Source organism: Anopheles maculipalpis, chromosome 3RL (genome assembly GCF_943734695.1).
Source record: "Anopheles maculipalpis chromosome 3RL, idAnoMacuDA_375_x, whole genome shotgun sequence".
NCBI classification, from domain to species: domain Eukaryota; kingdom Metazoa; phylum Arthropoda; class Insecta; order Diptera; family Culicidae; genus Anopheles; species Anopheles maculipalpis.
The window spans coordinates 86,603,994-86,631,373 of NC_064872.1; the positions used below are offsets into that span (position 1 = coordinate 86,603,994).

A 27,380-nucleotide genomic window follows, 5' to 3' on the forward strand; every position below is an offset into this window, starting at 1 on the left:
CCAGTGTAGAGGGGGAGATTTTTTTTTAGAAAAAGGTAGCACCATTCTAAATCTTTTACATCTTGATGTTCGTGAGGAGCCTTTTGAAGCTTGTTCAGTTGAGCGTGTGTATTAAAACGTGCGTAGTTTAAGGAAATGAATAAAAAAAAGTTTTTCATTTAGGGAAAAAACCTTTAAAGCACTAATGGATGCAGTTTACAGTTAGTTTTAAGAGGTTTCAAAATTTGGGTAGTTTAATCTCAAACATTCAATACGTTCACAAAATAAAATTTCAACTAAAATATTTTTTTGTTTGTAGCAGTTTTTTAGCGTTCAGACTAACTTAAAAGCAAAAGAAAAGGAATAACATCATAAAGATGTGTGTCATTTGGATCGACGCTCGTTAGTGACCGGGGCGGAAGGTGGATAAAAATTTAAATAATTTTCAAATTAAGCAAAGCTTCGTTGCATGCATGCGTGTGAGAGGATTTCTTTCCCTCTGGTTTATTTTTGTTTTGCTTCGTGGAGAACCGAAAATGGATAGTTTGTGCTGGTGGTGTCACACTTTTCGTTGCAGTTGTTTAGCAGAAGACGATGCAGTTACGAAAGAGTGTTTGAAAGGTTGTGCAATTTTTGTTTGCTTTATTCTACGAGTGTAGCCAAAAATTGTGTTTTTAAAAAAAAGTTTTGGTAATTTTTGTGTTTATTTCTGGAAGAGGCTTAATTTTAGACTTACTAAATCCATACTAAATCACCAAAGATTCGCACAAATTGAGCTATACTAAAGAATCCATCCAAATGCCAGCATATTTATTTGGCTCGTTGTATTATTTATAAAGTGCACCGTTCGGAAACATTCCCGAAAGTGTTCAGAGAATGGCTTTTTGCGCAATTATTGACAGACATTCTTACAGCTGCATTTCCACCCGAAAAAATAGCCGCAATAATGGTGCTGCTGCTGCTGCTGCTGCTTGCCAGCAGACTCGAGCAGAAATAACCACCTACCACCATCCCCTTCGCAACGACCCTTTAAAATGTTGCATCATAATGATCCTGCAGAAAAAGGGGTAGCACTCTCCGAAGGATGCAGCATAAGAGCAATGGCAGCGACGGCAGTGCAAAGGCGAAAAGCGAGCATTAAGAATGCTGTACCCGTTGCCGGTGATCTTTGCCCGCTGGCACTTCCCTTTTGATTGCTCTTTTTGATTTTTTGAAGTGGGCATGTAATTTTAATAAATTGTTTCACCGCAACAGTCCACCCGTCCCGTTCTCGGCGTCCCGGCGTATTATCCTTCTTTATGGTATCTGCACACACACACACACACATTCACACAGACACGCATCACCAACAGCCGAAATCTGGTTGTGGGGAAGAGCGATCAGTGGAGGGCCAACGTCGATAACAACGTCGATCGCGCGCATCGAGTACTTCGCTTTTCGTTATCCCATTAATCTTCCATTGGCGGCAGGCAAAAGATGGCTTTTCTTTTCGTTGTTTTTTTGTTGGGCTACGTTCCCCATCGGGAGTGAGTGCAGTGTATTGTGTTTGGGGCGTTTGGGTTATGTTCAACGGGTATTTGACTGTCTTGCGACGGTGCTTGGGCATTGTAGTATGTGATTCGGGGGTTTCGAGGGCCCAGAGAATAGCCTTTTTTCGGGCTCGTTCATCGAGTACGATTGATTGAGGACCAGAAGGGGAGGACCATGCGAGGGTACAGAGCGGGAAAGGGGACGCGGAAGGGATGTAAAAGATGTTAAAGAATGGACAGAGCGCACACTATCGTTGGCACGCATCGATTGTTGGCAGGCATCCTTTGGCGATCGTCGTCGTCATGCCTTCGGGGGAAGTATTCTCACACAATGGATGCTTCAGAACAACGTAGCGGCAACGTAGTTGTAAACGGGTTTTTTTTTTGCTGTTTGAGAAACAACAAACAACAGACACGATAGCTAGTTAAACACTGCAGGGAAAGTTTTCGTCGACGATCCGAAGCACGAGGAGAAGAAAACGAAACAAAAAAACGACAGCAAGACGTCGTTGGTCGGGTGACGAAGATTTCACCGTTGCGACATAATTGATTAAATCAATATTTTACTTAAGCACCCAGTGCTTGTATTGTTTTCGGGCGGTGTTGTGGCCGATGACGATGTATCGATTAACGATGATCCTTACGAACCATGCTCGAGGGTTCGCAAGTTCGTGCCGCAATTCAAAAACCATATGACAAGGATGGCCCCTTTTAAACAGCTTCCAGGTGAGCAAATACGATAAAACTCGAGAAACTTGTATTATTTTATATGACACACATTGAAAGCAATTAAATTTGGAAGCATTTATTTTAATGTCTCAACCAAATTAAAATAACCGTTCAGAAGCAGCTCAGCTTCTGCGCCGGAGTTCCTTGCAGTAAAACGTGCCCGTTGCAGCAAACCCCGAGGAAGCAATCTTTCCATCGGACACAAAGGACCGCTTGCTGACCTCATTTCGGAGGTTTCTCAGCAAAACAGTTACCACAGAAAGAAGCAGCAGATAGCAATAAGATGAAAAAAAGAAACAAAATTTCAGCGTGTCCTCGCGTCGAAGCAGCGGATGAAGGAGGATCATTAAATCGTTATAACCATCCTGTCCGGTTCGAGGACTCTCCCGACACGGCTCAAGTTGGGCCGAACATGTTCGCCAATCTTTCGCCCTTAGCGTTACGTACCAGCAGCGCAGGGTCACCTCGCGTATAGTTTAAAATTTCTGCACAAAACAATGCACCTTTTCTTGAGCGAGTGTAATTTCGCGGTGTCCGTCGCGTTGCGCTTCATTCGGCAAAACCTTCGCCGCTCAGCATCCGGCGACCATTTACCCTTTTCGGAGGTTCCGTAATACATTTCTCTTGGCCGCGTGTGAGTGTGTGTGTGTGTGTGTGTGTGTGTGTGTGTGTGTGCTTTGTTCATTCTGTTATCGTCTCCTTTGTTCCATCTTTTACTTTCTCAGTATCTCCTGCTTTTTTTAACGCGCCTCTGCCGAAAGCAAAAGGATGTAAAATGCATCCCGGACGACAGCACCCGCCGCCGCGGGAGAAGATATAAAAGGAACAAAATTGTGGAGCCTTTTGATTTTTTTTTTGGTGTGGTAGTCTTTTCTTTTTCATTAATGCAAAGCGGTGGGCATGGAGTAGAAAAAGAGGGAAAAGCAAACGATTGCATCACTCCGACAGTTTCACAGCGCTGTGGAAGAAATTGATGGTCAGTCTGTGTGTGTGAGTTTTTTTTTATATTGTTTCATTTAATATGTAATAAAATGAACTTTTGTTGGAAAGCTTATTGTTCTTAGGGTAAAAACAAAATGGTTTTAGTATCGAATAAGGATTTACTGGGGATTTCATGTAGTTGGAAAAATCCAAGACAACGATATAAATAATGATTTTTCTCCTTTGGCTCTTCGAGCGCCTAGGGGGTTGCCTTTAATGTCTTTCTGGAGTCGTTCAGTCCATGTGGCATTTGTTTATAATTATTTATCTTTTGATTCACTTTACTTAATTTTTAATAGACAATTTGCAGAAATATTGAGTGAAACTGTAAATGGCTGACCAAGATTTCGATAGATTGTAGCGCCAAAAGAACCAGAAAAAATATGGTTAATGAGTGAAATTATCTGGAGTGGTACGTAGTTGAAGAGACAATGGCCCCAGTCCCCCAAATCCCATCCCAACCATTCATGCATGGTGAGGACTGACTTTCTAACTACGAAGTATTTGCAAGTCTAGTAAACCATTCGTTGGTCGGCGTGACCTAGTAGATCGTAAAGCACAGAAGAATAAGAAGAAGGAAATGAAGGCCAAAATAACCTGCAGGCGTTAAGCTGAAATGACAAATGTGTAATAAATTAAATACCCATTTGTACAATAAACGTTACAAAAATCATGCTTAATGCATTATAAACTTTTAAACTCATTTACGTTGTTCACAATATAAATACCTTCTTTCCTATAAAACACAAAATCGGTTCCTTGTTATTGGATTACTTGCTCTCCCTCTTTGTACGTCGGTAGGATGAACAGAAAATTACATCTTATTCTTTCATTCCGCTCGTCAATTAGGTTCTATCGATGAATGGAAGCTGCTTCAAGTAACCGAAGAAGCAAATGCGATGAATCATCGCACAGTCAATACAATGTTCTGAAACGCATTCGTTACACGTGAAGAGAGGACGGCCTTTCCTAGCAAGAACCATAATAATAGAGCAGACGGATCGGGGATAAACTTTTCCTTTTTCTCGCGTACGATCTATTCTTCAATATAACGCCAACGAAGTGCGGGGAGATTTCCATCCTAATTAAGGGGAATTATTCTAATGATTGCAATAGCGCGCCACGCTTAAATCGCGTGATCGTACGAAAGCGAATAAAATCCCCCGAAAAGGAGCAAGCAAGCAGCCCCGCCGATTGAGGCACGTGAATCAGTGTGAGCACATAGTCATCTGTAAGATTTGATGTGCCTATTTTTTTGCGACCAGTGCGATTTATCTCTTCCCCGTGCTTATTGTTGCGGTGATTAGAGCTTCCTTGTTAGCTTAATACCCCAAAACGAAATGTTTGTTCGTTCACAAATTGCAAAACCATTCGCGCTCGATTAGGCATCGTTTTTGGTAATGTGGCTGTGCAGAGAACAGCACAACAGCAACAAAATAGAACAATTAATCTGAAGTGCGTAAATAACATCACTGATGAATGGTGGTGTGCGGTTGTGATTCATTGGAAAAGAGAATGGATATTCAAGAATGAATTAAGAGTGTGTGTATGTGTGTGTGTGTCTAGCTTAATAATTGGTAGCAGTTGGCGCATTAATTGATGCCCCCTCCCCGATTGGTACGTGAGCGATGGTCCAGATTTCTGACGCTCTAATGCTGCCAGAACGTTGAACGACGGCTGCAGAGTGAATGACGTAAAAATGGCGCCAAAACGGTGCCGAAGGTGTTGCAGCAACCTGTTACTGGTTTTCGTTTCATCGGCACGTGGCTTTGAATCGAAATCGCAACGGCACATGCACGATGCGCCCCCAGAACATGCCACTAAACCGAAGTGGGGAGTGAGTTTTGTTTTGAAATTATCATTTCAAGTTAGACAAGTTTGGTGGTGCCCGCGCCCAGTGTTGGATTTGTTTGTTTCGCTTGTTGTACGCGTGCGTACGCTAGCGATTTGTTGACGTTTTGCTTCGTTCTGATCGCTTTCGCGCGCACTTCCCTCGGCCACGTGGTGTTGGGCAAGCTTTGCGTGCGCAAGAGCGCCCTCTTGCGTCCGGGGTTTATTTGCAACTTCAGGTTGACAGGTTCACACTGACAAGAAAAACGGGTTTTTGCCGTTAGATGCGAACAGTGTACAGCAGAGTGCGTTCCTGTGTGACGTTTCGTAGCGGCACACTACGAGACCTACGGGTGTCGCCATCTGGTGGGATTCTCGATGTTTTTGCGCGTTAGCAGCTGGCACGAACTTTCGAATTGCAGCACTGATTGTTTGTTCAAAAACCGGCCAAACGGGCATGTGAGCGGTCGATTGTGACCGGTTGGGGAATCCGTGCGGCATGCCGTTGTGCGTCTTCCTGTGGCCCCGTGAACCGGCTTTGTTGCTTTCTTCTTTACCTCCGTAGCGGAGATTTGAACCGGGCCCTTGAACCGGACTCCGACCGGTCCCACGAAGTTCACGCGCGCGCGCTCGCGCACATACACACCGGTGATGATGGTGGATCTGCTCTGGTGTGCCCTCCCGTCTGCTGGAAACCTGTTTTATTACAGGCGGTAGGTCGTCCGGGAGAGAATGGCGGGTGTGTCCTAGGTGGTGGGTTTGTTTTGTCTGGTGTCCGGTCTTGCCGCGGGAGGGAAAGGGGGGCCACGGTGTTGGAGGGGTGTTTTGGTTTGGGCGTTTCTGTGCGCCAAGTGGCGCTGATCGGGTTTTTGAAAGAAATCGTTTGATTGTTTCGAATCCGGGCCGCGGGTACCGGGTTAGTCGTTCCGGTTTAGTAGCAACCAGGCGTGTAACCGCTCAAAAGGTGATCGGGGGTTGTCAGATGGTGACTTACGGGGTAATGATTTTTCTTTTCAACGTTGTGCGTTGTTCGAGACGTGCGCTTTAGACAAGAACATGATGATTTGGTATGAAGGTTAATATTATATCGTGCGGGCTTTATTGAGTTGTTTGCTTCTGGATCGACGTTTGATAAAATAAAGTTAATTGAAAACTGTATATGAAGACAAACTAGCTCGAAAATATATCTAAAACAGTTGTTCAAGTGTGATGAAGACATGAAAAGACCATCCAGGGTGTAATTTTTAAAATATTTGCTAATACTAATATTTTTAATTGATTTTACGGTGAATTAAATTGGTCTTCACAATTTTGCTGTTTCCCATTTACTTTTAAGCATGATAATATTTAAATACATATAGTTTTTTACTCTTTGTTATTTTCGTTAAAAATTGTACAACATTTACGTATATCAGAACAAGGAGAGACTTCGAAAATCTCAATCCCTGGCGAAAGATTTTAATCTTTATCATCCACATAGTATTTAAGAAAATTTACAACACAGTCCAGCTAGAGTGAAATGAAAGATTGATTTCGGATAAGATTGGAGTGCGATATCCATTTATTTCATGTATCGAATTTTAAACCCCGACCATAAATTACTTTGCTCATAAAATGCGTCAATTTCAGCAAAAAAAAAAAAAATAATTGAAAACTAATCTGACATCAAAACCCCGGTGGTTGCCCGGTGCACGGCTCGGTTCTTCCAACCGTTGCAGAATACGAACGCCCGACGACCGCACTTCGGAAGCCCAACAGGTTGCGATGCATCGGTGAACCGCAGGCCGGCTCCGATACTATCGTTTACACAGATTCAAAGTGCGCTTGGTGAGAGCGAGAGGCCTTTTGCATCGAACAAAGTAGTGCAGTGCTCCGAGACTGCAATTCGATCGCGTGGAGGTGTATTTCGAGGATTTCGTTGGTTGTGCCTCTGTGCTGTGAGCGCGTGCGTGCACACCACAGTGCCCTTCCGTATGTCGCTGACGAGAGCGAGGACGTTCATCGGCATCGGATCGATCGGTGGCGAGCTAATTAGCCGTGGAAGTCGTTGAGCTGCTGCTGCTGCTGCTGCTGCCGCACTGAGGCGAGTGGGTAAAATGAACTCTCGAGACGAGAAAGGATCATTGTTTCCTTGGAAAACTGATCTTTTCGGTGGAGGACATGTTGCGGTTTTCGGGTCGGCGATCATCCCCGGCTGTATCTTTTCATGGGTTGGGTGTGTGTTTTGTTCTTATTTGGCTGATTAATTTTCATATTTATTGTGCCGGTAGAATGCAACAAGGGTTTTGTGGTTATGTTGTTTCTGTGAGGTTTTCTTGTCTTATTCGTTCAAGGGAAGCTTTCGGAATACGAATATCTTTTATGTGTGATGAGCTACATGTACTACATCATTCATAAAACAAGCTTCCTATTTCAACTTTTCTATGTACTTCAATTCTTCCAGTCATCATTAGTAAAGATGGGGTAGTTGATTTACTCGCTTTGCATTGCTCAGCAACAAAAAGGGCACGGCGATTGCGGTGGTAACTACATTACTCATGTTTTGTACCTCTACCATCCAGCGCCAGAATATATTGGCAGTTGATGATAGATTGCTCAATTAATGCATGTCTTGCACTGGGACCGAAGGTGATCTATCGGTTTAGTGCATCTAAGAGCTTTTCCAATTAATATTGGCCCCTTGTTGTTCGTGTCGTGATATGAAACACCAGGGCACCGAGGGTTAAGTTGGAACGATGTGTCCTTCCCCTTAGGGGTGTGTGTGTGTTATAAGCTGAGCTGTATTACGATCTTTTACATAACCTCCGCTAGCGCAGCGAGGTTAGCTTTGTGTGCGGTAAAACTAATTGAAACCGTTCGCAAAACGCGGCAGCTTCGCGTTTTGAGCCAGGGTAATTGTTTTACATCACTAATTACACTGTCCGGCTGTACAGACACGTCTATGATCGAGTGGAATGTATGAAAATCGAACGGAATATTATTACGAGGAATAAAATTGCTCACCCGTAATGCAGCAGCTAGCCGGGCTTATTTTTATCGGTAGGAGTGGCGATTGCTTTGGAGCGTTCTAATTCCCTTTTACGAGGTAAACTAATAAACGGGTATTGGGTTTGGTTTCACGAATGTGTGTGACACGCCACGTCGGTGTGCCATTAGTTATCAGTGGCCCGTTTTTTTTCCTTTCGCCCGGGCAAATGTGATTGAAAATGCTACTGTGCGAGAGCGGAAGTATGGCATGGATACATGGTACGATTTGGTGTACGGAGAGGGTGTAATTTAATCTGAGTCTGATTAGCAAAACGATTTGATTTATGCATTACGGTAAGTCGATGGTGATTTCCTGCGTCGTTGTATACATTAGTGTAGGGATGAATTGAAAGGTAAACAATTTATAAAGTAATTCCTTGAATTGGCCGATTGTTTACTGGAGTATGCAAAACTCGTCATATTGAAACTGATTATTTTAAGGTTTTTTTTGTGACAATCGTGTATTTAATACTAACTTTTTGCTCAACTACCAAAATCCAATTAGCTCGACAAAAAATCAAGTAAACAGCAGGAAAATAAAAATAAAAATGAGTAAACTTTGCACCTTGTAGCGCTGCTTGACCAAAAAGACAAGAAATGAGCACTTTGTTCCCATCCATACTCCGAAATCCTTTCCAACAACATACCAACAATGTTCAAGCTTTCCGTGTGAGATCTTACGATCCGTTTCGTACGGGCTTAAAATAGTACACACATATTGTGCTCTGCCCTCACGTTATGCTAGCAGCAGACCTGTAGCGGAGAAGGGAATAGGTTGTGTATGTAATTGAAAGATTACTGAACCACGATAGCAAAAGCTTGCAAAAGCTTAGCTTCGCTTGCAAGTGCACTTTAATCGGGAGGAACCACACTGCAACCTCAGGTGGGATAAGCAAGCGAACCGTTTGGTGTATGTTTTGATAAAGTTATGAAAAAAAAATCCCAAAACATTTAACCATTTACACGTGCGCTCGTTCCGATGATGGTTACATGCAATAAAATACACTAAAGTGGCAGTGGAGAATGTGTGTGCTTTTTTTCGCCTCTGCCGTCCTGTACCATCTCTAATTGTTGCAGGAGAAGAAAGATAATATGCTGCAACGAGGACCCGGGAGTGTTGAGCGGGGGTTACCGAGGTCGCAACGGGTGAAGGCGAAGGCGAAACATGGTTGTTCACTTTATAGCTCCGCAATAGTTTGATTGAGTTAAGAGGTTTCGCAATCGTCTTTGGCAACTTGTTTGATTCGGCCCGGCAAGTCTACGACGCGGGATTACTGCGGGCGGGGATCATCGAGTGCTGGTGGTGGTTCGTTCACATCGCTCGCCGTTAATACTGTTAGTTGCATCTCGCCTGCATGACAGCTGCACCGGGCTTCGAACACGCCTGTCTAACGCTCAGCGCATTGCGGAGGTTTGGAAATATACACTCAAGCGGTAAGCCTGGAGGCAAAACAAAAATAACCGTACGGCAATTGCGCGCCAATGTGTATGGGTCGTTGTGCTGTTTGACAAAATCATAGCCACCCCAGGGCAGGCCAAGGCAACAAGTTATCCACCGGTGTGCGGGATTATGCGGGATTAGTAGCTGCCCCCTACAAACTTGCTTGATTTATTTCCCATTGCATACCAAAAATGCATTCCGTGTGCCGATACGCTCGAGAAAGGGTGAAGGTGTGGTAGGAGTATGGTGCAAGGATGTAGTGTTAGTAGCTTTGATATGTACTCAAGTTTTCAGATGAGATAAAACAATTCACTTTGACAGTTAGAAAAATAATGTTAGAAATTTTAACGAAGGAATATATCGGTTTGTTTTATCGCAAATAAATTGTAATAAAGTGGATTTAATATTTTTTTGCGATTTGTTATTTAGGATCATAAGCATCATAGCACCATAATCCCTATTCTGGATTATGGTTAGAAGCATGATTTTTCCCTTATTTTTCAGATGGGTTTTGGTTCATGGTCGTGCCGTGTGATCTACGAAATTATGTGTTATTTATTTTCTTTCATATATTTTTCATTCGATGCCATAAATCACTTTTTTCGTGATCCATTCCATGAAAAAGTATATTTATTCTCCTGAATATGTTTTTAAAAAGTTTCTTTTGGTTTCTTCATTATTTTTTGATCATTTCGAATGATATAATTTGACAATATTTCATTTAATTCATTGATTGATTCAACACATTGATTGAGCTAAGGTAAAAAAAGGGTTTTGACTATAAAAACACGATAAAATAAGTGGAACAGAAAAATAAATATCGATTGCGATACAGCCACTATGATTATCCGTTCGCAGATGGGTGGATTGGTGTTGCATCATCCATTGAATGTGATATTCGTTCAATTATCTTGCCGCACCGGATGCAGGCCGGATAATCGTCAACACTTTACACTAGCGTACATTTGCGTGCCATGGACGTTCGCTTGAAAAAACAAAATGTAAAAACCCGTAAATAGTACAGAACTGAAAACGAACGGTCCTATAATTTGTACGTTTTTTTAATAATTTACTGCTCAATACGTCTTAAATTGACATCGATTGACTCGTTAAAAAATATGGTTTCGAGAATAAATCTCCCGTGTGTATGAAAAAGTGAGAAATTATTGAATGTTTATGAATATTCCATGTTTTTCGAACAAAGTGTTTTCGGTAATACACTTTCGTTAAAATTGCTGTGCATCGATATATCATGCGTTACGACCCAATAACAGTGAAATATTAAGTTTCTCATAACAACTTTTGCCATATACTTGCCCGCTGTCCGTTTCATTGATGAGTTGAGCAATATGGTGATTTTATGGTCCTTTTTTTGGTTATTATCCTTTGCACGAATTTCATAACTGGCCGACGACAACTAGCTGCGGACACTGCGGGGGCTTGTTTTGCGAATTAATTTTAATTAAAGCGACCAGCCGTACGTTCGATTCGATCGACCCGCGCGAGTGCCGCCCGACGGGTCACATGTTCGTTCGCATTTCGCCTGCGAGAGAGTTGAAAATAAAAATCAAATTGACGGCTTCATCGCGGTGGATTATCGGTGCAACGAGATTTAGGAGAACGGCCTGCCAACGGCTCATGCTCATTGCAAATTCATGCGTAAAGCGTGTCTGCGTGTGTGTGTGTGTGTCACCTCTGTAAACCGATAATTTCGCTTGCATATGAGCAGCAAAATGAATGCAAAAAATCGCAATGAAATTTCGCTACAAAATTAGCACACCGTCCACCAGGGAGATAAAATTTAACTTTCCTTCTTGTGCAGCTCGGTTAGTGGTGGCGTGCGTGGGTTTATAAACGGTGCTTCAAATGTCACACGGCGCACAAAAAGGGAAACACAGCTACTCCGGCACGGAAAAGGATAAAAACGGTGCCAATTTGGAGAAGGCGGATAGTGATCAGCGATTTGCACCGATCGTGATCGCGATCTCGCACTAAATGTCGTTGCCGCGTGGGTGGATTGAAAAATTACTACCTTTGCGCGAGTGTGAAAAGGAGAGACGGGGGGGGGGGGGGGGGGGGGTTGATTATTGTCATTCAAGGGGAGCAGGCGTGAGCGGGATAAAGGAACTTCCAGCCGCTCCATTAAGTTGGTGCCCTGTTTCGTTTCCTTTCGGTTCCGTCAATCAAATTCGTGTCGATCGTCGTTGGCCCACGAAAGTAAAGATCGGTTGGTGGTGGCCGCCGCCTTGGTGCGTTATTTTATTTTTAACGGGTCACCCTTTGTGGTGTTGGGACCCCAGTCGGGCCAGAAGCGAGACACGCAAGGTTGTTTGGAGCGACGAAAATTTATGGGATCACAGCATCCCAAAATGGACGACAAAGAACCACTCACATGTGCCAGTGCACGAACGAAGGTGGGTTTGTGGCCGTACACAACCCCATTAAATTGTACCAATTTCCGCGACGCTAAACCGCTGTGCGATCAAATTCAGCCAATTTTGTCGCATGTTTGCCCTGTCGGACGTGGATTTATGCGGAAATGAGTCGCTGTGGTGTGTGAGAGGGCGCTTGCTGTAGTCAGCCGTTTGCCAGCACAAGTGTGTGCCGGCCAGAAAGTTAATAAATTGTGTGTTGGTTGTATCGCGTTGCACATTTGGTGTTGGGTAGTGGAATTTTTACCGTGGCATGTGCATTGGACATTTCGATCGAAAACTGGGGAATGAAGGGAAATATTAACGCTAGTCACATTAGGTAGTTTATTGGGTCTGTGGGTGAAAATGTGCATGTGATGATAGAATTAGAAAATTGAAATATTTATTAGATTTGGTTATATTTTTCCCGAAATTAACTTGATGTTAACTGGCGCAGTAACATAATGTTATCTTCATACAGTCCGTAACATAACTATAGGGTCATTGGTTTTGTTGTTATACAATATCTTAAAGGTTTAGATAAAAACAAGCAAAATAAAATTCTTTGCACTGGAATTCGAATTTCTAAAAACAACTAGCTGTTACGGAATTTCCATCCCGGGTCTTCTTGGCTTAACGACCTCTAAGGTCGCTCCGGCTTACGAATGGCTTACTAGACTTGCCGATACCACTTAGTCAGTGGAAAGTCAGTCCTCACTACAGAGGGGACGGTCTGGATGGGATTTAAACCCCGGTTCTGCCGTTTGGAGATTGGTGCCTCTCCAAGGTGAAAATTGTGAAAATTCAAATTTTAAATTCAATGTACATAAAATGTAGAAACATTTTTAGTTCGTTATGCTTCTAGTTTTCATAATTTACTAAAAAATAAATCAGTTTTGGTTTTATTGAGTTAAAAAAGCAGGTGAAGTTATAACTATGTCTTGCACTGTACTGTACTCCGCCACATGTTCTTTAATTGATCTGCCACACCATAGTGTCCCAGCGTGCGTGTGTTGGTGCTGCCTTATCCCTTCTTAGACCCTTCTTCTGTCCGTCCTTACCAAGCTCGCATGGGGCGCAAGCAAACAATCAAATTTGTCGTTTGCAGTAAATTCTTTCTCCACCTTTATTCCACTTTATTCCTTTTAACGAACGCTTCATACCAGCAACGATCGCTACACGAGTATCATGTTACACTCCTTTTTGAACCCGTGCCCGTGTTTGAAGAAATGTTAGGTTTCGCGTGGTTAACCTCCCATCTCACCTCGCCCAACAACACCGTTTCCCAGTATGCAAGGAAAGTGGGTTTAAGTGCGTTGTTAGTGCCATGTTAGGTGAAACGAACAATTGTCCCCGGTTGTGTTGGCGTGAGCGTGAACGAAAGGCTTACTTTACGACCCCTGACCTCGGGCTGTGGTGTGGTTTCTGGTGTGATGAGGAGACGATAGACTTTTTTTGAAGGACCAAAGTTGGTATCAAAGCATCCTACACGATCGTCTGTTATCCACACTTTTAAGCTTATGGCACCGAAGGAAGAGAGAGAGAGAGAGAGCAGTTTTAGTTTAAGTAAAATTAATTACAGCTTTGATCGATGATCTCCTTAGCAGGTGTTTTGCGATCAGACGCGGCGCTGTGCTGTTAGATGCTGCTTGTTCGATTCATTCTCAATTATTCTTCCTCGTGTTTCGCGCTCATCCTGTGCAGGCTCCGGAGGTGTTCATTGATACTTATGACGCTGATCGATGGTGTGCGCTTTGCCACAACAGTGCTGCACATGCTATGCAGCACACGGAAACGTAACGTGTAAGCAGCTTAGTGGTGCAAAATTTATGGCAAAACATTTCGGTTGCATTAACCTTTCGCGCGCGACCGTTGTGACATTGCGCCGTGTGGTCGTGATGCCTGTTTGCGGATCATATTTTAGCGGATTTCGTTGCAAAACTCTTTTCTAAATGTATACGCGTCCCCAAGGGACGGCGTGACGGGTTGTGTGCATTTTTCGCAGCGAAATGATCCGCTTTAGTACGGTTTAATCTGTGTCCTTTACCTTTTTCGAAATGATGGTATTTTGGAAGTATAATTGTTAATTACTTCCTTTGCAAGGTCCCTAATATCGTACCCGTCTGAAACACACTTAGCGATCGTTGAACGGCATACGATCGGAAACGATTATTCACCTGTCAAACTGTGTGTGTGTGCGCGCGCACGCTCTCGCCAACCAATCCATCGAACGGTCGGTCGTGATCGTGACGCTCTTTTTACGGGGCCTAGGGTTCGAAAATTATTGCATGAGTGAAACGTTGTGCAACACTAGCAAGACACAGTGGTTGCCTACAATTTGGTGTGCTACTCGATCTGGGCAACCAGCGGGGCAGCGCCCATCATCGCGACCTTTGCTGTGTGTCCCCGGAGGAAGAAATTGCGCCCTCCGAAATCTCATCACGCCCTCAGGGCCTTTCCTTCGCCTGTGTGTGAGTGTTGGGGTCATATTAATGTCTCTCATTAAGATTATTGTCTTCTTGACGGACGCGGACTTCAGACGCGGGACAAGCGAAGTTTGTTTCATGTCATTTCGTTGAAATTTTTCGTATTGAAGGGTGTGCGGTCGCACCGGTATACACATGGAATCGAATCTATTCCGTTCGAAATTGGACACTTTTTTTAGGCGGGGGGGGGGGGGGGGGGTCGATGGGGTTCCTTTTGCAAAACGGATGTCTCGCCATACGGGGGTTGTTTTCCAATATTTTCTTTTACAGAGGTAACTCGTTGCCCAACACTACGCTGTCCCTTTTGTGTTGTGTTGGGTTCGTTCGTATTATTATTTCTTTTTTCGCTCCCCACATCGTACAAGTGTTCCGCTAGCAATCGAGGTGAAGTCGAAGATAAGTGTATTGATTGGCACCTGTGACAGGCCACAAAAGCGGGGAGGGGGTGGAAAGAAGCGTAAGTTTTCTCTTTTCCCTTCCGCACGTCTGGGGTGATCGGCTTTTTTTCGATCGCGACAACACACCGCGGATCGGTTGGTTCTGCCCTCGGGCCATTCCATATGTTGGCTGGCCCTGGCTGTGGTGGCTCTCATTGTGCCGTGTGCCGGACGGTGCCGAATATGTGCACGGCCTGGTGCTCTGTAGCGCCTAATGGGGTCAAGCCATTTGGGGGCGACCTCCTCCAGTGCACATTCGACGCGCCTGGTGGCCGTTAGAGTTGATGTCGGTGCTGCAAGACATCCTTTTGTCTTCGTAATGGTCGTGCTATCCATTGAGTGGTTAAATAAATAGCAATTTTGTATACACAAGTTGTACGCAAGCAAATTTGGAGTAAACTGTTTGTGTTACGGAGAAAAATAGGCTGTTATGCGATTTTTAAAACAACAAACATGACCACAGACATCATGTACGATCGCCCATAGTGTGCAAGAAGTAGGATCTTGCGTTGGAATGTTACCTATTCGTGATGCGGTTCATATATAAATGTATTTCAATAAATAATAATAATAAATATTGTAACTAAACATATATTTTCCACGATAACTAGATATTATACATTTTTAGGACATTTGGTGTCCAATAAAAATATTATGTTTCACCTTTGATAAAGTAATTTCCACAACTTAATGTCTTTCTACTACTTTACCCACCGCAACGACATGAAATTAATGTAGATATTTCCTTTCTATTCCAGATCCATCGTAACAACTATGTAACAAAAACTATGCAGAGGATGAAACACAAACAGAACAGTAGAAACAAAAGCGAAAGAACAATAAGTACCATGTGATCCACAGCTTCTTCAACCAACTAATCACGTAACGTCTTCCGTCCATGCGTCAGTGATTTACCTTCTGTGAAATATCGTGTAACGATCGTAATATATCTATATTGTGCAACAACGAAGCTCCATCTTCCGTCCAACAGTATATAAAAAATTAAGCAGAAAAAGAAAACAGCAACTATATGTAGCACAAACAGATCCAACTGCTTGAAGCGTGTGCCATACAGAAAACGGAGAAGTGATGCAAAATTGCTGAAATTTGTTAGAAAACAAAAAGTTTCAACAGCCTGCATTTATGTATTCCTCCTCGTTGGAACAAAAGCTATCAATTTTAAACGTACAAATGAATGTGTGCCTAAAGTTTGTAATCTTCTGATGGAGCTGTACTTGAAGCTGGGATCATTTTAAAAATTGTAAGTATTGAATATATTTATTTTTTATTTAGTAATTCGAGACGACTTCAAATTTGAAGCAAAAAAATATCCTTTTATCCTATACGAATAAAGTTTATAGATTTTTTCCCTCAAGCTCCTAATTTGCTAGAAGGTTCAAGGGTGGGGTCTTAGCAAACTAAGCCCTTCACTGCTGTTGAACCACAAAAAGCAGGATTGTTTCACAAAATTCTCACAATAATATTGGTTACAAATTAATTGGAATGTTTGTGTGCCCAAGACAAGCAAGAAAAACATTTGAATTCTCGTTCTTGCCTACCCAACCGCGCAAATAGGTCGAACAATGGTGGAAATAACCGAACAATCACCATTATTTATTACCGCTATTGTAGAAGGTGTGTTTGTAATCCTTTAGCTGTGTTTACATCCCAACACTAGAAGGGCTGGTACGAAGGGCCGTTCAGAATAAAAATTGACACCGGCCGCTGGGTGAACCGTGCAAAGCTCGTAAATCATCGCACGATTAAACGGTTTTTTTTTGCATGAGACACCAGAGTAAAGTGAGATATTTATTCCTTGTCTAACTTGCCACACTAGCAGCAGTAGCAAAACATACGCACACATGTGATCGTTGTGCTTGCATTGATTTGCAATTCGCGATTAAAACCTACTCGGTTACGGCTTTGGAAGCGTTGAAAATGATAACAAAATTTATTGGTTCTGCATACCGCTGTCACAATTGGTGTGCCTGATGATGTGAGGTAAAGAGTTGAGGATGGAGCAGGCAGGATGTAAAGCCGTATCTTCACACATTCGAATCCTTTAATCCGTTTTTCCATACCCATTCGCTAGGGCAATTAATTTTCTCATACGCAAAAATGAGAAAACTCCAACCTCGTTCGGTGGTGTTCGTGGGCACAATTCCACAATTCTTGCGAGCGTCTGTGAAGCAATAAATCTTCCACTCACCTTTCCCGTTGGTTGGTTTGATAAGATCAGAACAACCCCTGTTGTGGTGAGCGTTGGTTTGCAAATAAATACATCTCTAACATGTTGTTGGTACTAGTCGGTAGCTAATGTATGGTTTCTTTGTTTGATTTTTGACTTCTTTTTACAGTGCACCATGATCTGCTGATGTGAATTCTGTTCACAAAGCTGGCAGTTTGTGAAAGAATCTGTGCCAATTCAACCAGTTCCAACGTATTACGCAGAACTTGGAGTAAACTTTGCGTGCCAAACCGCTCAATAAACGAAACCCGTGCAATAGAAGTGGGAAAGAAGCGAAAGCAAAACGGAATGTCTGCATCACCTGAAATGCATCATCAGCATCAACAGCTTCAGCAGGAAGCTAACAGTGCTCCGTTGCAGGGAGAGATTAAGTCGACCAGTGCCGAAGGAACACCACCACCAGAGCTGGCCACTATGACGACTGTGAGCGTTCTGGATCTACACAAGGATTATAATGGTGGTGTTGGAGTTAGTCCCGGTGGAGCAGCCGCTGGTGATGGTTCCGTCACCTCACCACACACCATCGTCCACGATGGGGCCACCGATATGAGTCTTCCGGATGATGGAACGACGGAGAAAGTGTACGACAAGGAGACGAACACTGTGTACGTGTATACAACGGCTGCTGGAGCGGCAGGACATAAGCTAGCGGCGAATGCACACCATCATCAGCTAACTACGATTGTGCATGGTCAGCAGCAACAACAGCAAATGCATTCACCGGATCAACTACATCCGAGCGAACATCATTCTACCACCGTACAGAATCTGCTCCATGCTCGACTGATCCAGCAACAACAGCAGTCATCGGATGAGCAACAGCAGCATTTGCAACGTATGTCTCCGGTAGATCAACATCAGCAGCAACAACACCACCAACAGCACGCGCAAGTACACCCGGACGATGGTGGTATCATTGATGGACATCGCTTGCTACCGGCAACTATCAACGGCAACGATGGTGGTGATCCACAACAACAACAGCAACAACAACAACAACAGCACCATCAGCATCAACACCTCGGTCGAATGTCACCGGAGGAGCAACAGGGCGGTGTACGGTTGCTCGAGGACAGTCACATACAGCGACTGCTCGGCAATCAGGAAATTATCAGCCGAGACATCATAAACGGTGAACATCACATCATAACACGCAACGAGAACGGCGAGACGATTCTGACCCGCATTGCCATCTCGACCGCTGACCAGCTGCTGAATCGCATGGACAATAGTATCATCTACACGACGACTAGTGTTGGTGGCGGCGGAGGTGCCGGCACAGTCGGTGTTGGCCCTCAGGAACAGCTACCGACCACGGTGCAACAGTTCGAGAAGGACGTGGACGACAAACATCAGCAGGCACAGCACCATGGTCATCCACACGCGCCACACACGCATCAGCCGCAGACGATCTACACTACGGCGGCCGGTGGACCAGCGGACCAAACACAGCCGAAGCAGATCGTCTACACGCTCGGTGGCGGTGAACCGAAGAACGTTATCTACGGTGATCCGAAGGCGGCTATGCCACACTTCGAGACGGTTCCGGGGGCTGGTGCTGGTGGTGGTGGTGGTGCTGGTGGTGGCAGTGGTCCCGGATCGGGCGAGGAAGATAAACCTCAGATCGACTACGTTTACAACGAGGGCAACAAAACGGTGATCTACACCGACCAGAAGGGACTGGAAAGTTTGTACGCGAACAATGAGCTCGGGCTGATCGATGGTACGCAGATTGTGGTGCAGGGCAATCTGCAGTACACGCAGCAGCAGGGTCCGGACGGTACGACGGTCTACGTGGTGTCCTCGGATATGAACCCGAATGATATTAGCGGCCTTCAGCAAAGGTAAGTTGGTGGAGGGACATTTAATTTTTCTTATCTAATTTTTGGAATTTGCTGTTTCATCGTATTGATTTTGATCGATTGGTCTGTTTATGACATTTGAACATTTTTTTTTAATTTTAAAATTGTTATACTAACTTTTTGTCATTAGCAAATCACTTGGTTATCAGTTATGTATGTGTGTAAGGACGATTTATTGGCATGTTTATTGTTCAATTTTTTTGTTAGTCTGGGAATTCAACCTCAAGACAGCAAAAGCTTCTTCAAGGCTTAATGACCTTCTTGGTCACGCCGGCCATCGAATGGCTTAATAAACTTGCTGATATCACGTAGCTGGGTGGTCAGTTCTCTCTAAGGAGGAACGGTCCGGATGGGATTTGAACTCCGATCCTACCTAAAGTAAAAGTTAAAGAAAGCTGATAATATTTTCAAATTAAACAAGTGTTTGTTTAGTTTGGTTATGCGCGTACAGTGTAAACATTATTCAAGGCGTTCCTGTTCGGTATTTTATTTTTATTTTTTGAATGGTTTAAAGCAACGAATCAAACATTTGTTTGAGCATATGTCTGTAATGCCTTATGGATTTTTTTGTTAAATAATGTTTTTAACATCGACAAAATGAAACATTTGAAATAATTTATTTGGGATCTTATTCACCATTTACAATCAAGCTGATTAAAAATATAGTGAGTTTCGGTGTATAATTAAAGGAATATTCTAAATTGTAGCAATATCAATTACACATTTTAATGAACATCTGTTGTCACTGTTGCCGCAATGATCGTTAAGACCCGACAAGTTAAAACTGTAAAAAACAAACAAACAAACAAACAGAATAATTCCCAACGATCTCGATTGCGATAAAGCACACCCAATCGGTTCGATATTTATGTCATTAAGAGTTAATTGGAACCCGTACAGTAAGCGAATCGACTCACAAGACGCTAGACGAATGAAGCGAAAAAAAAGCACTCCCTATTTCTTATCTCTTCCCATTTGATTGATTGTGAATTCATGATCAATTTCTCAAGAACAAAGCCTGACGCTCGGTGAGGACTGTTCGTGTGTGTTTTTTTTCTTTTTCGCCATACTAGCTCAAAAACAGGTGAAGAAGAGTACATAAAAAAGTTAAAGAAGAGATTGCGTGGTCCACCATGGCCCGACGAGTGTGCCTGTGAAGGTCTGCGTGGCAATAAAGTGACACCATCCGTGGTGTGCAGAATGGGGTTCCGCTACCGAAACCACAATTCACCATTTCGAGTCGGCCTCGGGTGCGGCCATACAAGGCAGCAGTATCGGCATCGGGAGTTTCCTCAAGGATGCAGTGTCTGCTCGCTCTTTTTCACCGTTTTGGGTTGATGCTATGTGAAAGCCAACCTGGAAAGCTACCAGCATCCTTGCCGACCAGCAAAATGGGATCTTCGAAGTAGGCATAGGAAGGGCATGGGAGAGAGAGAGAACCACCAGAACGCGGTTCGCATGGTTTTTTTTTTTGTGTGGTTGTATGAATGTTGTTGAAGTACGCACTGGTAGATGGATGAGGGAAGACTCCCAAGCACATCAACCACAACTGGCTGCGTTGCAAGCACATTGACAACGAGATAATGATAATGACACAATCGCAAGACAATCGTTAACGATGTTATACATACATAAATTCCAAATCGGTTGCGACGATCGGTTGATCTTGAAGATGGAACCACGGGTAGAGGAGGACAGGAAGGAAGGTAGGATGGAAGGTCGGTGCGGTCTCATTACAAATTCATGCAACGTTTCTCGCATTTACAATCGTCAACGTTCTCATAATAACCGTGCGCTTGTGAATACTAATTCGATGGTAATTTAATTTCGAATAAATTTCGATACGAATTCGCGTCTCAACCAACTGACTGAGACGGCAGTACGGCTAGCGTGTACACGGCAATGTTCTACTGTACGATTTCTACCATTTCAGCCGCATACGTTGGCGAGCGCTCGCGCGCCTCTGTGTGCGACAGTGCTTCCGCTTTTTGCACGTTATATTTTTCATCGAATCATCAAATTGATTCACTTTGTGCGGTTGGGGTTGTTCGTCATGTTTTACTTCGCTGTTGCTGCCTTTTTTTTAGGAAGGCTTTAATTTATATGCCTTCCATCAGTCCGCTCGTGTTGTCTTTGGGTTGTTTTACTTTTGCTTTCCCACTCCTTCCCATTTTGTTTGAGGCTATTCTTGTGAAGCTGCGGGAAATGATTGTTTCCTCGCTTGGTCGGACATTGAAGTCTGTCGTTTTTTTCCACGCTACATTCCGCTGCAGACGTTTTCGCGCGGAAGCAGCACTGGTGATTTAATTTATGATCACTGCACGGTGCATCCAACTATTGGACAGATGGTACGTTCGGGTACATTTTTGCAAATCTGCGCCCGCTGTCTCCTGGGTCATGGGCTGTGGGCTGGTGGGGCGTGCAATGACAGTTCCCGTCTGTCAAACTCTTCCGACAGCTAGATGGTTTGATGAGGTCCCATCGGCTACGATCGTGTAAAACCGATCGTCAATGGGCCTGGGAAGGGTTTTGTGGACATCGGTTTTGGAATCATGAATGTGTGGTGCATCATGATGCGCCGGTTGTCGTTGCCTTTTTTACTTTTATTTCGAACCATGGTTACCCATTTTGTCGTTGCTCTTTTAAGGTTGAATGGTGGCAACATTACCCTCTGTTTGACAACCGAGCAATAAGGTAGCAGAGGGGTAGCGATGCTATTTTTGATGCATTTCGACGATGATGGAATTGTTTCCATTGCGTTCGAACGATAAGAGACATAACGAGAAGCAAGAAAAAAAAACAACAATCGAACGGGATGTTTGTTCGTTGTTTTTGGGCGGTTAAAGTGTCGTTTATAAAATGTGCAATCCAACAATGAGGAATGGTACGTGTGGGGTATAAGAATTTTGTTTTGGAAAATTAACAAGCACAAACACAATTGTGTGGAAGATGTTTTAGGCATTGAGCAAACGAACAACATATGCTTCATTGAGCATCGGGCAAAGAAGGATGAACTAGTTCGTGTCGCCTCTACTCCCGGACCGGCCTGCCAACTTCAACTTCAACAAACGATCGATATCCTAGTAAAACGATTATATTTTCCATTGTTGAAATGATACTTTTGGTTGAGTTGTGAGCTCAAGGTTCCCCAGAATAGTAAAGTCTAGTAAAAATATCCGCCACAACACCGCACTCCAAAACTGATAAATGACTGCAAATTGTGTGGGAGTCTTTCGTTATGTTCGTTTTATTCCACCCGATTTGACACGGGAGCTTAGATAGCAACTAAACGAACAACCAAAGAAAAATGCCAATGCATCTGAAACTAACTCGCGAAGCAAATTGCTTTTGGGTTAACCTTTCAGCATTAGGTCAGCTCAAGCTGCTGGAGTTCCCCGTTTCAGGAGCATCATAAAGCATTCGCCAGAAAGCTCACAAAAGTTGCAGGAGGAATTTATTTCCCTTCGGAGACGCAAGGAACTTTAACTTAATAAATCACCGGAGGGCTCGCACGAAAAAAAGCCACCCGCGCGTTTCCTAGTGCTGCCAGCCCAGAACAAAGCAGCCGAGTTTGGCGTACTGTTCGGTCCCGAAAGGCAAAGTAATTTATGTGCTGAGGAAACATAAATTAGATTTAGCACCATTAAAACGTAACCATTACGAGCCGGTAGTAGTAGTAGCCGGTACGCGATTATGGATCGAAATGGACTCCCAAATGCGCATGTTTCGCGCGCGCTCGATGTTGTAGCGAATTTACGACGCGGTGCCAGAGTGACAAAATGGGCTTGTGGTGGCCTTGTTGGAGTACTGCACTGTGCTAGTTCTGCACTAGAAGTAGAAGTCCATCATGCTGGTCTGCAGCAAGCTGCTATCTAAACGGTGGTAGTAGGCATTTTCCATTTGGTGAAGTGTATGTGTCGTTTTACTTATGCCCTGTTTCCGGAGAACTAAACTAGATTAGTTGGAATGGTTTTAAGTGGCGTCCTTTTCACATTTGACGGTCTGCTCCCACACGGAGAAGCTTGAGAAGTGTTTGCAGTTTAGAACTAGGCCTCTAAGTGTGTCAACGTGTATGCCTCGGGTTATGAGGCAGTCGATAGCGATCTATTTGCTAATGTCAATCGTATCCAAGGTTAAGTCAGTGCTGCAGAACTTCATCTGCTATTCATTCCTTCAATCTATGCGAGTAATATGTTGGATTTATTTTAGATTTTGCTTTGATAGTTTGTTGAAAGATATCGACGCGTTATATAAATAAGTAGTTTATAATTTAATATCCTTTGGTTGGTTACGTCCCATAATGGAGTCGTTTTGCTGTTTCGAAGCGTTCAGAAATTTATTGTTATTAGTTTTTAGGATTATTTTAATTAGACATTAACTTCGCGTATGTCGTCTGGTAACAGACGCTAGACGTTACCTTGGACCAGATTGGAGGCTGATCGATGATGTTACGGTTATCCCAAGAGGTGTGTACCTCGGTCTTACGTTGACGTTTCGCTCGACATTTGATTGGGAAACGTGTGTGTATCTGTGCTCCGCTGGAAATCCTTTAAACAAGCCTAATATTAACGGCGTTGATTGGTCTTGTTTTACACGGTTCATTAAACTATTAAACGCACGGTACGTTGCACATGTGCACCGGAATGCATGTAAGGTGGCATGTAAAAATGCTCGCACTCTGGCCCACTCGAAGGGAGTGCAGCAAATATTGAGCACGCTTGCCGGACGCGGCCGGCGCGTATCGCAAACCAAAACTGAACGGCAGATAATTTATTGCGCGGTCACTTGTCGGCTTGGCGAAAAAAAAAACCTCAAGCAAACTGTCATGGCTTTGCGAACCGTTGAGAAATCGGTACTGCCAGAGCTGTACCAGAAGCTGTTGGGGAAAAAGTTTTCATTCGGTGGAGAGCCTGGGTCTGAAGCCGGGTGCCCGAACGCGCAGACAATAATGTTCGTATGCGACGCTAAAGTCCCATTTAGGACATGAAAAATAAATTAAATTTTACCAACCCGTTAGTGCGTGTGTGTGTGGTTATGGGCGCCGGTCCATCGGGGTTGATGGGTGCCCGATAGTCATGCACTTACGTGATTGGTGGTTTTATGTATTCGGTTGGAGTTTAGAAGAGTTTAGAGCACACAGGGAAGCATACAGGGTCGGATTATAATGTAATGTGTAAGGTGTAACTTTGTGGCAGCGAGAAAATATGGTTATGCTGTATTGCTTGGTTGCTTAAGCTTCGTTTCAATAGCGTGTTATACCCGTCCGAATAATGAGCCTTTGAAGCTGTTGGAACCATAAATAAAATTTAGCTGCAACAGCTTAAAATGTATACAATTATTATAGGACAGGAACGAATTATTCTCTAACAAGGCGTTTCAAAATTACTGGAAAAGATATCGATACTGATCCTCTTTCCTTTTAGTTTTAGTTTAGCTTGTAGTGGATGCAAGGCAATAGAGGAAACTACTTAAACTCTCGGTGTACATCGACTAATTTCGGAAAATTCGCTGGATTTTAAATGGTAATTGCAGATGCCAAGCAAATGTTAGGTTGAAATAATCAATGAAATATGTTTGACCGTTTTCTCTAAAGAAGAACGGTTTGGATGGGATTCGAAAAGTAGCGGATTTAACGGAATAGAGCACCGCCTAGAGTCGCCTAGAGCACCAGCAGCTGCTGCGTACACGGAGTCTAGTAAAATGGGGCCCCGTGTTAATAGTTTTGCAGTAGTAACTTCGTAATAAGGAACTTGTATCGGGGCCCCGCATACGGGAATAAGGGCCTTATACATGTTAGGGGACTCCACGAAATGGATGTCTCTTTGCCCACCACCCCTCCCTCAGTTAGCACTTGTTTTGAATATCATATGGGCCCCAACATCCATGCCACCTAAGATCTCCCTTCAAAAGCCTTGCTATGCCTCCAAAGATCTTGATACGCTACTGGATTTGAACCCCGATCCTGCCGTGTGAAGATCATTACCGCTGTCACAACCCTTACCGGATCGCATCACCTATGGGACACATCAACGTAATCTCTAACGGATGTTATCTCTAACGTTAGAGTTTTCCAATAGCTCAGATAGTATCCTTTAACGATTATTATTAAAACAATACACGCTTAAAATTCCTTCGTCAGGGTTTTTAAATGAAACACACGCATAAAATAGATACATAATAAAGCTCAAGAGCGATAATAGAATGATGGCAACGAGAAGGACCTCACGAAATGCCTCTGTAACTGTAAGTGGTTAATAAAACAAACACGATCCCCCTGGTTCATGGCACTTCGCACAGGAAGCATCGGTCGAAGGGAAATATCAAATAAAAATAATCATGCATTCTTAACGAGCAGCAAGATAAATCGATGCACATTTGTTACTTCCGATTAGTGCGGGAACCCTATCTTCGTAGGCAAGCTTGACTAGCAATACTAGACGATTTGTACGATAAAGCGCGGGACAGGATGCGAGTGGATGTAGCACAAAAAAAAAACCGCACAGCATTACATGTAATGATTTCGTTTAACCGGCAACTTGGTGGTAAGCAATTTTCCACCCGTTTTCCAACCCCTTTCATATTGTGTGTGTGTGGCTAGTTTGTGTTTTGTTTTTCCCACCCTGTAAGAACTGAGATTCGCTTACACGTTCGCCTAGGGTTGTCACTTTGGCTGCCCTAAAGGGATCTGTGCCGCAACGGGACTGGCTCGAGGCGGGCTGGTGGCACGGACGATCATTTATCTCCGAATGCAATTGCATGCACCGAATGCACTTTTTGTTTGCTAGTGTGTGCTCCTTCTTCAGGAACGTTAGTGCGTAATCGAGTGTGAGCAACTTGGCAGCCGGGTGGTCAGACGAGATGTACATTAAATTGTGTTGATCGATGCATTCGATTCATCTTTCCAGGGTAGGTTACCGAGCTGTAAGGTAGTTTCGAAGTGCAGTTAATATATTTGAAGGAGAAAGAGGGGGGAAAAACCAACCGACAGCTTGAAAGGTCTCTCGGAGAGGTCAAAGTGAAAGGATTACATAGCGTTTAACGCTTTCTATGGTGCAGAATTTGAACCGTGGCAAGATAAATGGATAATGTAAATCTATTATCGTGATGTGGTTGCGTTTATTTTTTACAATCGCAATAAGTGCATTTATGGTTCTTTTCCCACAGCTGTGCTTGTGGATGCACGGGTCAACAATCTAGCCAATCGTTGTTATTAATGGCCGGTGGACTTTGTTTATTAAAATCTAAATACCTACCTTAACGCAAAAAACATGAAAAAGACTTGATAATTTCATCTCACATCTGGTTGGGAAATTTTCTCACCCCATTGTGCGCATAAAAAAAATCCTGAAGTCGCTGATTAAAAGATAACGAACCGAGATGGTTATCTTGGCGTAATTTTACAACCCAGGACCCTAAAATCTTCCGCAATTGGCAAAAAGTATCGTTTGTTTTTTTGGAAATTGTACGCCAAAGCGCAAAGATACCATAGGAAAGCGAACCTCAAATTAACCGCAAAACCTTCATCGCCATCATTGGAGACCGCATCATCATCATCATTGGAATCATAATTACACAATTCACGGTGCCAGGCGAAATATGAGATTGGTGCGCGAGGATTTTATTATCCTTTTCGGACTCTTTGGAGTTGGTGGATGATTTTTTATGGGGTTTAGTTTCAGCAATAAATGTGGTTGTTTTTGGGGGATTTTTTTTTGAAATTTTTGAGCAATTGAGTTCCTCTAAAAGTGTTCAAAGTTCATTCCCATTCGTGGTTAACCGCAGGGACTTTGATTCGAGTGGTAAACGGAAAGATATTCGCTAAAACTGGATGGTTGTGTAATTATGCCCTTTGGTGTGGTTTGATTATTTATAATAATTTTTATTTAGTTATTTCTATTGATTGGTGTCGTTTGGATGTGTATAGGCTAAAATTTCTTCATAAGAAACGTTTGATTTTGTTTGCATTTTTTGTTAATTTTTCCAGTGTCAAGCTAGTATTACTTGATTAGTTTTAAGCTGTTCATTTTAAAAATGCTAGTTAAAGTGCTACAAAAGATAGTTTTTTTTATCTATAAATGAACAAATATTTCCTTCAACTATCTTCTCTTGACTTCAAGTATATCAATCTACATTGAAAACGACAGCAAATAAATAAACAGTAACAAAAAATATATCAAAGCGAGAAAAATAGTACGCACAAATAAATAAAGAGCACAAAAAAGCATCTCAGTATCGATGAATATCATTCTACATGCCCGCATTGATGGTGGCAGGACTTAAATCGCCTTAAATGGAGTAAAAGGTCTCCGGTGCGTTCCTGCAACATGAGCCTTGCGAGCTTCGATTATCATTTATCGTTTCGGCTCATAAAAACACTTGCCTTCGGTGTTTTTTTTTGTCTGTTTGCTTCGTATGTTAAG

General features: G+C 43.2%; 3 protein-coding genes across 4 annotated transcripts in view; 2 read left to right on the plus strand and 1 right to left on the minus strand.

Annotated features, from left to right (window-relative positions):
* Window positions 1–26,136, plus strand: part of LOC126563470 (acireductone dioxygenase) — a 568,562-nt gene extending 542,426 nt beyond the window's left edge. Inside the window, exon 5 of the mRNA XM_050220114.1 lies at window positions 26,125–26,136. The gene's annotated coding sequence lies outside the window, so the exon portion shown is untranslated. The remainder of the gene's footprint in view (window positions 1–26,124) is intronic.
* Window positions 1–27,380, minus strand: part of LOC126562373 (26S proteasome non-ATPase regulatory subunit 4) — a 363,835-nt gene that overhangs the window by 165,763 nt on the left and 170,692 nt on the right. The window lies entirely within an intron of this gene.
* The window catches only part of LOC126561426 (protein grainyhead), a 136,520-nt gene continuing 126,526 nt past the window's right edge, over window positions 17,387–27,380 (plus strand). Inside the window, exon 1 of one of the 2 annotated variants that reach the window (XM_050217562.1) lies at window positions 17,387–18,942. In XM_050217562.1, coding sequence (XP_050073519.1) covers window positions 17,387–18,942 — 1,556 coding nt within the window. The remainder of the gene's footprint in view (window positions 18,943–27,380) is intronic. The other variant, XM_050217564.1, reaches the window with a different exon arrangement.